Raw genomic sequence first — 12,603 nt, 5'->3', positions numbered from 1 at the left:
ACCCTTAGTGGAGGGGATACCGTAACCATGCACGATAGGGTCGAATTGCCCTTTATTAAGTGCAGAATTATACCTTTTTAAGTTCTATTTAGTTTTAATCAGAATCAATATGGCCCAGTTGTACAACAGTGGTTCAATCTTTGAATCTGGTTCAAGTGAAGAACGTCACTTTGACAACAATACAATTTCATATAAAGTTCAACTAGCAGTTACAATTGAACTGTACCGGTCTTTAAACTGGTCCGGTAGTAGTACTTGTACAATAGTTCAACTTTAAACCTGGTTTATCAATGACGTCACTTTGACAGCAGTTTGTTATTTGGCAAAGATCAACTACCACAACTAAACCGTCTTTTAACTCTGATTATGCAACCAGATCTAAGGCACCGTTGTATAAGATGGTATAAGTAGTTCAACCTTTGCTTTGTTTGAAAATAGTTCAAGTCAGAAATGTCATTTTGGTAGCAATGTGGGACAGTTCAACGTTCAACTACTAGTCGTAGAACAAATTCAACCGCTGTTTGAACTGCAAACCGGGCAAAAGATGTTTTTTACTTTGATTAAATTTTTATACTTGCGTGAAAATTTTAAAATTTACTGATTTTAAAAAGGAACCATTAATAGACTAAACAAAGAACCAGGTTTTAAAACTTGTGACGTCATTTTAAATTTGTTTCATATTAGATCCATCATTCGATCACACGTGACTTTGACAGACATCCACCATGTTTGTTGTGTCAAATACTATCCTCAAATGGTCTCTTCCCCAACCCTCAATTCTCAAATTTATTGACGATTTATTAGGTATATGAAAAACAGTCGATAATAAAGGCGTTTGTACTTATCCATTTACCGCCTCAATCCTATTTTCAAACGTCAAGTAACCAAAAGCCGATTTTTGGCGTCTCGTCTCACAGCGTTGCGTTTTCGCGTCTAAACTATGACGTCATTACTAACAGCTGGTTACAGCGGTTGTAAGGGACAAATATTGAAGCTAATTTGAGGTTATAGGTTTGCTGTTAGCGCAGCATTTCAGCGTCCTCAAAATCGATGACGAAATGCTGTAAGACGTGTAAGACGCGGTAAGATATCCGTTAAGACGCTTACACGAAAAAACGGCTCAACCATATGCTTTACGTCACTATACTGATGAATGTCAAAACTTTAAACGTCAATAATCGTTTTGACTGCTTGCTGTCCTCTTCAGTTTTGTGGTGTTCGGCTTTCGCTAGTGTTATTTCATTCGGTTTTTTTCCAAAACTTTTTGCCCCTTTTTCATTTTTTCAGACCTTTAACAAATCAATACAAGGTACAATATCCATTTTGTTCCATTCTCTAATAACTGTTTAAGTAACTATTGCAGTGTATAAAGTTTAAATCGCACTAGCACCCGAAAAACAAGGTCAAAAAATAGGGAGACTTGACATTTCCTTCAAATCAAATGTTTCCAGAAAGAAAATCTTTATAAGTTTTTCTAAATGGCGGAGGCAAAAGTGATAATAAATCGACCGAGTTCGGCAAGCACACCTCCAAACTGTGCAATATGTCTGGGCAACTGTACAAACAAGTGTTTTTCTGATTCTTGCATGCACCAGTTTTGCTTCCAGTGCCTATTAGAGTGGTCTAAGGTAAGCCTATGAAAGAGAACTCCTTCAGGACATTTTTGCTAAATGTTATTTCAATTTGAAGATCAAAGCAGAATGTCCACTTTGTAAGCAGTCATTTAAGTCTATCATTCACAATGTCAAATCAAATGAAGAGTATGATGAACATATTGTGGAAGTTCCTAGAAATGATGATGTTCGCCTTATTGGTAATGAGGATATGTGGTTTCTGCCAGTGCCTATCCCACCAAGTCGCCATGAATTCCATGTCAGGTAACATTAATTTTATTTTGGTTATCTATCAATACAGCATACTAAACTTAAATTCTAGGACTACATTTACAGTGGATTCCAGAGGTGAACATGCAATTCAAGAAATGTTACTGACTCACCCTCTGGCTGCCAGTGGTAGAATGACCATCAATAATGGAATTCCTAGGTTAATTTTATTTTTTTCCACATTGACTGTGCTGTTTATTTATAGTGGTATTTTTTCACTGCAGAAATATTTACCCAAACAGACACAGAAGAGATTACTCAGCTACTAGCTTTAGAAGATCAATTTATGCCCAAAATCTTTGGGTCACCATAATGCCAGACTTTACAGGGCGTTACAGAGACTGTTCCCCCACATTTTTTAGGTAAATCTTTCAGGTGTAACTTGAAATTTGAATTCTATGGTTAAAATGTTGCAGAAACAATCCAGCAGCCAGACAGCGCCTAGTACCATGGTTAAATCGTGAACTCAATGCCTTATTATTTGAAAATACTCAATTGATAATGCACTTGGTTGATTTAGTAATGGAACAACTGTTGTTACATCACATTTGCAGTAGAACCTTCCGGAACTTATTACATGAGTATTTGGATATGAAGACTGATCATTTTGTGCATGAGTTTTATAGCTTTATGCGCTCCCCCTTTGATATGATTGGCTATGACAGAAATGTGATTTATGCTAATAGGTGAGTATTAGTATAATATAAATGTAACAGGATTAAAACTCACCTAAGGGTCATCCTTTAATTCATTTGACTTCCACGCTCCCTCTATAATTAAAAATTATGTACTGTGAAATATTGTGCAGTTAAATTTCTTATCTCAAATCCTCATTTTTGACAAAGTATAGATTCTCAGTTAAATTTGAGTGTGTTATCTTAAATATTACATGTTTAATCAGATGTCATTTTCTGTCACATTCATATATTTAATTGGATTATTTTGGGTGTTCAGAATATAGTAGACTAGAACAATCTGATGAATACACAAAGGGTTAATAAAAAAATTTGTTGAGTAATTTTGGAATTTAATTTTAAATGATTTGGGTAGAATTCAGTGACAAAGTTGGTTCTGGTTCGTTGCATTGTTTGACATTTTAATATTTTCAATCTGTAGTCGTAGTCTTTTGCATTAATTCGGCCGTTGTACAGAGTGTCTCATTATAAACGGCCCACCCTTTAACTTGTTTGTTTATGATTTTAGAAAAAAAAATGTTACATGTTGCTGTATACAAAAGTTGTAGGATGTGGTCTAAATATTTGAACGCAACTTACTTGAATTATACAGAATGTCCCAAAAAAAGTGTGACATACCAAACATATTTTTTTTTTTAAATAGAACACCCTATATATTATTCAACTGTTGAATAGAGCACGTCGAGATGATTTCAACGATATACAGGTGTGGTAAATCCAAAAGCGACCATAGGAAAACCGTGTAACGGACAGAGAAACGTAGGTAATTGCATGCGCGGGAGAAAGACAGAAAACGAAAAAAATATCAAGTAGGCCATATTTTTAGCGCGTTGTTGCCAAACGCCGTAAGTATTCAATACCCTCGACAAACTTACTTACGGCGTATGGCAACAGCGCTCTAAAAATATGGCCTACTTGATATTTTTTTCGTTTTCTGTCTTGCTCCCGCGCATGCAATTACCTACGTTTCTCTGTCCGTTACACGGTTTTCCTATGGTCGCTTTTGGATTTACCACACCTGTATGGTTTGTTGGATTTATCTGTAATACTTTTCCACAAAAAACAAGTATTAACAGGTGAATCAACATATTCCATTGGGAGTGTTAGTGTTGACCTAAGTAAAAAGAATTCAATATTATTCATTTGGGGGGTTGTTTGTAATGAGACACCCTGTACGTCATCAGTGAGTTTGAGGTTTTCAAACTGCATTCCTTTTCCTAAGCGATTAGTTGCGGGCTATTGCTCTCTCTTTCACACAGGCAGAGTTATTTATCGGACGCAGATTTGAAAAAACGTAATTTTATCAAAAGTAAAAAAAAATTGAAGAACATGCAAGCTGTTTTGATCCATCTCATTCTGATTAGAAGCTATGACACTCTAAAATCTAAAAATGTCATTTTCAAACGTCAGTATACAGGGTGTTCCATTCAAAATAAGTAAGTTGGTAATTACTTCCGGTATAAGTATAACCGGACTGTACTATGTTACCAAATTGAAAATCTTTCGGTGTCTTTCGTCGTGGAACACACTGTATAATAATAATTGTGTCAGAAAAAATGTACAATTTTTTTGGTGTACCGAACATACTTTTAAATAATTTTAGACCCCAGTCGCCTGCCCCAATTTTAGAAGATGACACTGTAGAAATTCCTGATAACAGCGACGACAGTGATGTGGTAGTGGTGGGAGAAACCACTCCCGCTCAGCCTATAACGATTGATCTGGTTGATAGTAACTCGGATTCAGACGAACCTATTTTGGTGTCTTCTTCTAATGATCACGTACGTTTTTACTTAAGTTCCAGACAGAGAAAACCAAACTCTAATGCTTTCAAACAGGTTCCAATGCCGTTGCCTGCACCAAGTATAACAAATGATTCGGCAGATGTCGCGGCACCTCCGATGACAGTCCGCGAAGTCAGTTTACCGGCCAAACTGCGGCACAAACAAATGAGTATTGAGGAACGAAACGACGACCGGCGCAGATGGTCAAAGAAACGGCAACGTCGCAGGTCGAACAGTACTTCTTCAAACAGTTCAGACGAACGGAACAAACGAGAGAAAGAGTCTTACAGACGGTACAAACGAAAGAAGTTGCTGAAAAAATTGAAACAAAGAAAGTATCAGCACATAGACTCGGCAAGTGAGAGTACGGAGGTATGCAGCGTTTTTTTTATTACCACCATAGTGTGAAGACAGCAAACCAAAGAAAAAATATAAACTTTGCCTTCTCAGATTTTCTGGTGATGCTGTCTTGCTCGTGATTTAGCTCTGTCTATAACATGATTATTTTTATAGCCAGTTTTATTTTCTGCACACCAGTATTTCGAACAGTTGCAAGTTAATATTTGTTTACAGATCAATATCACAACAGAAACAGAAATGGAGGACGAGAAACCGTTGATCAATTTAATCAAAGGACTGAAGCAGGAAAAGAAGTGGCGTTCGCGTCGAGAATTGTCGAGAAAACCATCGAGACGAGAAAGCTTCACCATGACCACTGAACCGAAAGTGGAAAGTTCATGTCAATTGTTTCCCATTGATTTGTCCACCCCCAGTTGCTCCAGGTAGACAATTAAAGGCGCAAAAGTGACGACGTTAGACTCGTTTGTTCGGGGTGTTGTTTTAGATTTCCTAGCGGTTCTTCGAGCAGCAGTAGATATCATATTGAATTACCCAAAACCAGGTCGACGGTGGAATTGTCTGATAATGGACAATATACGTCAGTACAGATTGAAACTTCGGCAGGATTGGCAGGTAAATTATGTCTTTATACATTGATGTGAACTGTTTGTTACATATTTGGTCTAAAAACGCCAAACGATTTAGAGCAACGTTCTGAAATACTAAATCTTAGGGCGATATTAAACATGCAAAATCTTTCCCATTGTCAGTTAGATTTTACTGAATTTGTATTAAAGCTAAAAATTACTTTGAATTAAATAGTTTGTCCCTTATTATATTTGATAGGTTTGACTAAAAACAAGGTAGGTAAAACAATAATTTACTGCAAAGGAAACCTAAACTGGAAAGGTAACAGAATGTGGTTTGGGGCGTTTTGTGGACATGTAGTTCAGTCAGGTTCCCTTAAAAATGTACTACAATGATGGCTGTACAGGGTATCCCAATAAGTCATGCACGCGTATGGCTACCAAAAAAAAATGTTTATTTGTAAATGTGGTCAAGGGAAAATGCTGGAAATAATTTTCAGCTTTCTAAATCCACCGCTAGAATAAAAAATGCCCAAAAACGCTGAAAATTTAAATGGAAAGGTATAGTAAAAATTTCATCAAAGCAATCCCCAAAGAAGAATTTTCCTATTCAACTTTTTTTCTATCTCTTCAACAAATAAAGTGGTGGGAGTAGTCCAAAGTTTGCTTTGAAAGAAATGAGATATCTCGAAAACGGCTAATCGTAGAAACTTCGTTTTTGCGGCATTTTAAAGAGTATTTTCTGTCCTGTAGAGTGTCCCAAAACAATGTTCCATTTAGTTTTCGGTCTTTTCGATAGAGGGCGTTTTTACAAAAATTACACTTCATCAATGATTTTGATCTAGTGATTTTTTTATATTGTGAATCAACAACAAAAGACTTACTTTGTTTGGATTGTCGATCAATAATCAATATTTTTGCAGATAACTACGAGCCTTCTACGTCAAAAACGAAAATCAAAATAGTACGAAACGGCAGGAATAGTCCGCAACATTCCAGACAAGAACCGGAAGAGTCCGGCAGCAGTACGGAACCATACCGATTTGCGCCAGTAAAGAGTGAAATTAGGTAGGTTCAGTCGTTGTGACAGAGTTGCTAGATCAACTTAATACGATTTTAGGGAAGTGCGTTATAACGAGAATCCCGGACCTAGTACCAGCAAGGCGACGCCACTAGTGTTAAGACGGGAACACAACAGGTGGTACGTGTTTGGCGAGAGCGATTCATCAGACTATTAAAGTAGTTTATTCAGTTTTTGTGATTTAAGCCTTAGTGTTAGCCTCAAGTTAACATTCTATTGCAGTAAATACTTAAGAGACTTGTCAGAAACAAACTGTGGGTAAAACACTGGCTTACCCATTGTTTTTGCATATGGAAGCACCATCCAAAGATCACTTTATTGAGGTTGCCTTCCTGTTTAGAGAAAATTTTTATTTGAAGGAAAATTTCAATTAATATTTTTTTTAATAAATTTGTAAAGTTTTAGGACTTAGATGAGAATAGTGTTATTATTATAAACCCTTAAACTGTCAGTAGTATTTTATTGAACCCGCATTTGAAAAATCAGTTTTAGGTAATCAATAGAGCCATATTTTATACAGGCGTTTGATTTTTTATTTTCTTATACCCAACAATAAACCAGAAACTTAAAATCAACTGATGTTCAGGACTTTAGGCACTAAATAACAATAGGGTAATGCACTAAACAATTACTACGCTCACATCTGTAAAATGAACAAAGCCATTATTTGTTGGATCCCCTATGAACAAATATTATATGACATTTTATACACTTACTACAATAACTAAGCTAGTCCTTATTTACAGGCACCAAAAGAAAATGTTACTTTTTTTTAAAATGAACGACATTGATATCTTAAGGTCTAATCTTGGAATGAACAAATGGCAATACTGCTTTTAAAATAGTGTAAACTAGCTGTGGTGGTCTCTTATAAGTCTAAATTCAATTTACAGTATTGGGCTAATCTTGAAGTTACAGATTTTTTTTTACCCAAAAACTAGCAGGGAGACAATTTATACACTTAATGAAGATCTGTTGTTCAACCAAAACTGATGAGCTGATACAACCAGTGTAATTAGATACAGCAAAGCTGCAATCCAGCAATTATAAGCATTCTGAAAATGAAATTAGGATACCAAGATTGAAAACCTTAGGGTGTGTCTTTTGATCATACCTGTTGGTATCCATTGGACATTTGACTGTAAAAATCTTCAAGACTATGGTATTCCTCTATTTCTGGAATATCTTCGGCCAAGGCTACAGCTTCTATGTAATAGAAGACTCCCATTAAGGCCTAAAGTTTCACTTTATAAATTGACTTTGAAAAAACTTGTCCACCATATCTTACCAACTGAATGATACCCCAGGCACTGATGATGAGGCCGCACAGAGACAATTTTGGACCGCAAATTGCCATTTTGATGGATAAATTGCCGAAATTTCGGAGCTAAATTTGATGCAAAAGCAAAACTACCCTTTAACTTTTTGTGTCATGTGAGTGTTGACGTTTTTGAAAAGCAAAATCGTGATTTTTTTGACAGATTGACAACCGGTCATATGATCGAAGAGATGTTCAACCTTAATCGATAGGTACACTGTTATTTTAATTAAATTTTGATTTTAACTTGTGAGTACCGGGCTGTGACATTCAAATGAAACAAAATAACAGTTAACTGGTTTCAGTTAGAGCCAAAAGACTGTTATTTTTCTTGCAATAAATTTTAAAATTGTGAGTGGGCAACGCTGTAAACAGTGTAAACCAAGAAAAAATATTACTGTCAATGTCAAAGTCAACATCAACATTTTGAGTTTAGTTATTCATTTAAGTGGTGTTTTTTTTTTAATAATTAAAAGCAAGCAGAATAATATTTAAGTTTCCCGTCATGGTGGATAAATTAGGTAAGTTGTTGAGTATCGCTTACATTAACTACATAATCTACTTAAATCGGCGCAAACTCTGTCAGGGGCGTCAAGCAAGAAAATCTTTAGGCTCTACCTTAAATGGCTAATTTATCTGATAGCAATACTGTTTTTCATGGTCTGTTTAGTACCCCTCTTTCAAATTTTTCGCGATATGAAAGTGTATGATTTCCCAAACTGCGTTAATTACAACGGTAGATCCCAGTTCTAGATGCGCCACTTGATTACACTTTTTTTGCCAACTGTACTATATTACCTTGAAGCTCCTAATTGCAGCAGTAAAGTGCATTATTTCAAATGTCTGTTGTAGTTAATAGTGAGGCCAATGCCAGGCGGATTGCTATGGTTGAGAGTTGTTTTGGAAACTCAGGACAGGTTAGTACCAAAATGAAACATATTGTACCAGTTTAGATTTCCAATTTTGTTTCAGCCCTTGGCAGTACCTGGTCGTGTTCTAGTAGGCGAGGGTGTGCTCACAAAAATGTGCAGAAAAAAACCTAAAACACGTCAATTTTATTTGTTCAATGACATTCTAGTGTATGGCAACATTATTATTAATAAGAAAAAATACAACAAACAACATATCATTCCACTTGAGGAGGTTAAACTGGAAAGCATTGAGGATGATCCAAGTAAGTTTTTATAGTAATTGTTTGTAGTAGGTTGTGAATTTAAAAACTGTTTTAGGGGGTTATCAGCATGGATGGTTAATTAAGACATCATCCAAGTCTTTTGCAGTGTATGCAGCAACAAGTATTGAAAAGGGTGAATGGATGGCACACATTAACAAATGCATTGATGATTTACTTAGAAAAAGTATTAAAATAGTTTTCATTAAAGAGTTTCAGATTTACTTAAAGTTGAGTTGCAGGTGGTAAAAAGGCTGTGTCAGAACATGCAGCTGTGTGGGTTCCAGATGGTAAAGCTCCAGTGTGTATGCACTGTGAAAAATCACAGTTTACTATACTAAATAGAAGGGTAAAAGTTTGATTGATTTTTAGTTTGGTTATCACTGACTGTTAAATTGTTTTAGCATCATTGTAGAAAGTGTGGAGCAGTGGTGTGTGGTCCATGCTCAAATAAAAGATTTTTACTGCCCAGCCAAAGCTCAAAGCCACTTAGAGTGTGCCTGCGCTGCTATGATTTACTCAGTGGGGCTAAAACAAATAACTTGTCTGAATCTGCCCACAAAAGTAAGTTTAATTACCTTGAAATTGTTGTATTTAAATTATTAAAGAATTTTCCCAAGTGTTTACTGATTACAAGTAGTATAGGGTATTATAGTTGACTCATTAAATCTCTTTATGAATAATAATTGTGATTAAACAATGAGTAATGTTTCAATTGATAATGCAATACAGTGGAAGTCAAGGTTATTCAACTTTTGATAAAGTTGTGGTTTCAGGCAATAATCAAGATTCTTCAGGAGAAGAAGACTCAGATGATGATGAGGAAACACAAAAGGGCCAAGACATGGCTCATGATTTGGTAAGTTTTTTTTTATTGTTGCGGTTTCAAATGCAAATCACAATTTACACTTTAACTGAAATATCGCGATTTTTTCTTAAATAACCAATTATTGCTGTGTATAGTGGGTAAATAGGCAGGTAAGTTTAATTTATTCTTCATAATGTTTTTTTTTTTCCAAAAGACGTTTTTATGCTACCGAAATTTCATGTTAATTCAACTAAGAATTGGCTGCAGTCATTTCTTTTTCAGTATGCTGTGACCGAAAGATCTTCATGGTATCGATGGGGTAGCATGTATGTGACCAAAGAGCAAGAGAAATCACAGGACTGTACAGGCTGTTTAAATATCAATATTAAGTGACAAAAAATAGTCAATAACTACCGTAAAGACTGCAAAAATGCGACAACTAAGCTCAAAATTTTGCACTATCAACTTCTAATAGTTTCAAGAAAAAAAGGCCGCATTTGTTTTTATGCCCCATGGAGCGAGCAGAGCGAATGTGACGTCACGATGACTTAATTTGTCCAACTGTCAAAATACGTCATTGTGACTGAAATGTGTTGCTCTGCCTACTCCATGGAGTGTGAAAACGAATGCGGCCTAAGTTTCCTATTTGCTCTAACAGCACACGCGTTCTGACACATTTTGTTAAATTCAAGGAAAATGGTACCATACAGGGTGTTCTAAACTGGCACCATTCAGGTCTTGTGAATGAAGTTTTTTTTAAATAAGCCAAGCTGTATGATGACTCAAAAGTTTATTGAGTAATCTTTTTTATGCTTTATAAACACTCAATTTTTAAATTTTAAATTGTTGCAAACAGATTGTTGCAGAAATGTTTGCAAATAGTCCTAGTCGAAACTATTACTTATCTTAGATTTTTTCCCTCTTCAACTTTCTTTTTCAATGACAAGAAAATTCTACATATGAGCCCTGATAATGGCTGAAAAAGTATAGCAAACCATTGACATAAAATCACTCAAATCTAAGGATATACCATAACTAGGCAATTTTATTGTGGGATATATTTCATAATTATAAGCGCAAATCGTAGAATTATTCGAGAACAATTAACAGGAACCAGACAGAATCATTAAAGCAAAAATACTCTTTACTAAGGTGGAATAAAGCTTCTTAATAACAGTTTGACAGATTGGGTGCCAGTTAGTCACGTGTGTATCAGGAATGGTTGTGGCATGGGCGTTTTTTAATTTTTTACACTTGACAATAATTAACTAATTAGTTATATACCATTCGAATATTATATAATATTTCCGCGTTTTTATAGTAGAATTTTAACCACATCTTTCACCTAAAAACTTGGAAATTTTGAAACTATCTATAAGAAATCAAGGAGTGAGAATAAGGGGTTGTGCTATAAAACATATCCGTATATTTGAATAGTTTGATGTATTTTAAGCAATTAACACTTTTATATATTAATATTGTTTATATATTTTATTGTTATGAGATCTGATATAGTTCAGTTAATATCCACTTTTTATCTTTCTCTCTCTTTAGTTAGGTAGTACTTGAGGTCAAAAACTTAGGTTACTGTTCAATCAATCTATCAAATTGAAGTCCATATGTGCAGTATTTAAGTAAATCATAACACTAATAATAGTTTGTGATTGGTCAAGAAAAAGCAGCAAGCTGAAATCTGCTTTTTTGACCAATCACAAACTACCCACTGTGAATGGATGTAGATGGATACAAGAATCGAATACAGGGTACATTTAAATTTTTCCAAAGAATCTATTCTGTGATAAGGTTTTATTGTTATATTAAAAATCCAGTATCTACTTATATGTACTTAATATACCTATTATTATTGTTATCTGTATTTTAATAATGTTACACATATTTGAATTGAATTAAATAAAAGTTTTGAACCATGCTGTTTTATTTACAAGTAGATGTTTGTATCTTATCCTAATATGTGATATAACTTTCTTTAAGTAGTCTTGTTGAAATGTCTGTTCAATTGTTAATAACACTGTTATTTTCTTCTGTTAATAGTTTAAAAGTCACTGCCTCGGCTACGCTTGCTGACGTTATTCTCGTAAGTCGAGTTGGTGTTCAATTATTCACTTTTGCTTCATGTTTGGTTTGCAGATTTTTAGATTCACTAGAATTTTCTATTATAATTTTATTTTTCTAGTGTATGTTAGCTGAGTATAGGTTAACATGTACTCAGCATTAACACTTACGATAATATTTTAAAAAAACCATTTTTTTCAGCCGACTTTCTACGGTGATAGTGACACCAAGATGATTCCGTCGAGGGAAGGGAACGAGTAATTAGTCAGGGGCGAGTGTCAGAGAGGATATAATTTATATATTTTTAATATGAACTCATAACGTTATCCAAGTTAAGTAGAATTAGATTTATATAAAATATGCGGTACGCCAAATTTAGTACCCATCATTTTGTTGTTGGGTTCACTTAAAGTCAATATGTTAGTTATACAGTTTTGAACACACTTATTACTTTTGTTCTACTGGCAACTAATCTACTAAAAGACCAGTAAATTTGAGAGATTTTGTTATTTTGTTTCGCTTCCATCCATATTGTTAAATAAATTTTTTTTGTATAATATTTTTTAACAACTATTAACAACCGGTGAAAAGGGAGATTTGGTTTCAAAGTAAATAACAGTGCTTGTCGATATTGTGATGACTATCAACGCAAACAATAAATAAGTAAATATAGAAATTGAAATAAATTCTTTTATTAATGTTTTATCGGATTTTTTTTTTTACTTTTCCTCTATGTATACACAGCCAACATTGAAAAAATAATAATTTTAAGGATGATTCCTAATAATTATCACACTGCCAATTTTTTTTATGAAAAAAAGCTGTCTAAGTCTAAAAGATTTTTTAATTCTCTAATGATGTAAA

At 34.5% G+C, this 12,603-nt stretch overlaps 3 protein-coding genes across 6 annotated transcripts; 2 read left to right on the top strand and 1 right to left on the bottom strand.

Moving 5' to 3' along the window:
- The first annotated feature begins 1,154 nt into the window (after window positions 1-1,154).
- Window positions 1,155-6,820, top strand: LOC145724373 (uncharacterized). Of its 2 annotated transcripts, XM_081972628.1 has the most exons (13): window positions 1,155-1,309; window positions 1,364-1,628; window positions 1,690-1,877; window positions 1,936-2,043; window positions 2,108-2,245; window positions 2,300-2,569; window positions 4,182-4,359; window positions 4,417-4,734; window positions 4,936-5,144; window positions 5,207-5,334; window positions 6,212-6,356; window positions 6,409-6,527; window positions 6,592-6,820. In XM_081972628.1, the coding sequence occupies exons 2-12, from the start codon at window positions 1,479-1,481 to the stop codon at window positions 6,524-6,526; spliced, it is 1,950 nt and encodes a 649-aa protein (XP_081828754.1). In that variant the 5' UTR covers window positions 1,155-1,309; window positions 1,364-1,478; the 3' UTR covers window position 6,527; window positions 6,592-6,820. The 2 variants fall into 2 exon arrangements, with proteins under 2 accessions (XP_081828754.1, XP_081828753.1); XM_081972627.1 differs by having other exon boundaries at window positions 6,409-6,820.
- Window positions 6,821-6,879: 59 nt separating this feature from the next.
- RNASEK (Ribonuclease kappa) lies at window positions 6,880-7,818 on the bottom strand. Its single transcript, XM_081972709.1, has 3 exons — window positions 7,658-7,818; window positions 7,484-7,603; window positions 6,880-7,424 (listed from the first exon to the last, which is right to left on the bottom strand). The coding sequence occupies exons 1-3, from the start codon at window positions 7,724-7,726 to the stop codon at window positions 7,323-7,325; spliced, it is 291 nt and encodes a 96-aa protein (XP_081828835.1). The 5' UTR covers window positions 7,727-7,818; the 3' UTR covers window positions 6,880-7,322.
- A 195-nt stretch (window positions 7,819-8,013) lies between these two features.
- rush (pleckstrin homology and FYVE domain containing family member rush hour) lies at window positions 8,014-12,442 on the top strand. 3 transcript variants are annotated; one of them, XM_081972680.1, is made up of 9 exons: window positions 8,032-8,208; window positions 8,540-8,604; window positions 8,660-8,861; window positions 8,917-9,045; window positions 9,101-9,207; window positions 9,263-9,422; window positions 9,635-9,717; window positions 11,719-11,761; window positions 11,941-12,442. In XM_081972680.1, the coding sequence occupies exons 1-8, from the start codon at window positions 8,193-8,195 to the stop codon at window positions 11,749-11,751; spliced, it is 795 nt and encodes a 264-aa protein (XP_081828806.1). In that variant the 5' UTR covers window positions 8,032-8,192; the 3' UTR covers window positions 11,752-11,761; window positions 11,941-12,442. The 3 variants fall into 3 exon arrangements, with proteins under 3 accessions (XP_081828804.1, XP_081828806.1, XP_081828805.1); XM_081972678.1 differs by lacking the exons at window positions 11,719-11,761; window positions 11,941-12,442 and adding an exon at window positions 9,949-11,591 and having other exon boundaries at window positions 8,014-8,208; XM_081972679.1 differs by lacking the exon at window positions 11,719-11,761 and having other exon boundaries at window positions 8,050-8,208.
- The last annotated feature ends 161 nt before the right edge of the window (window positions 12,443-12,603 follow it).

Source organism: Ips typographus, linkage group LG2 (assembly GCF_016097725.1).
Source record: "Ips typographus isolate SLU linkage group LG2, UJ_Ityp_2.0, whole genome shotgun sequence".
Lineage (NCBI taxonomy): Eukaryota > Metazoa > Arthropoda > Insecta > Coleoptera > Curculionidae > Ips > Ips typographus.
This window is presented reverse-complemented; position numbering and strand designations above follow the sequence as displayed.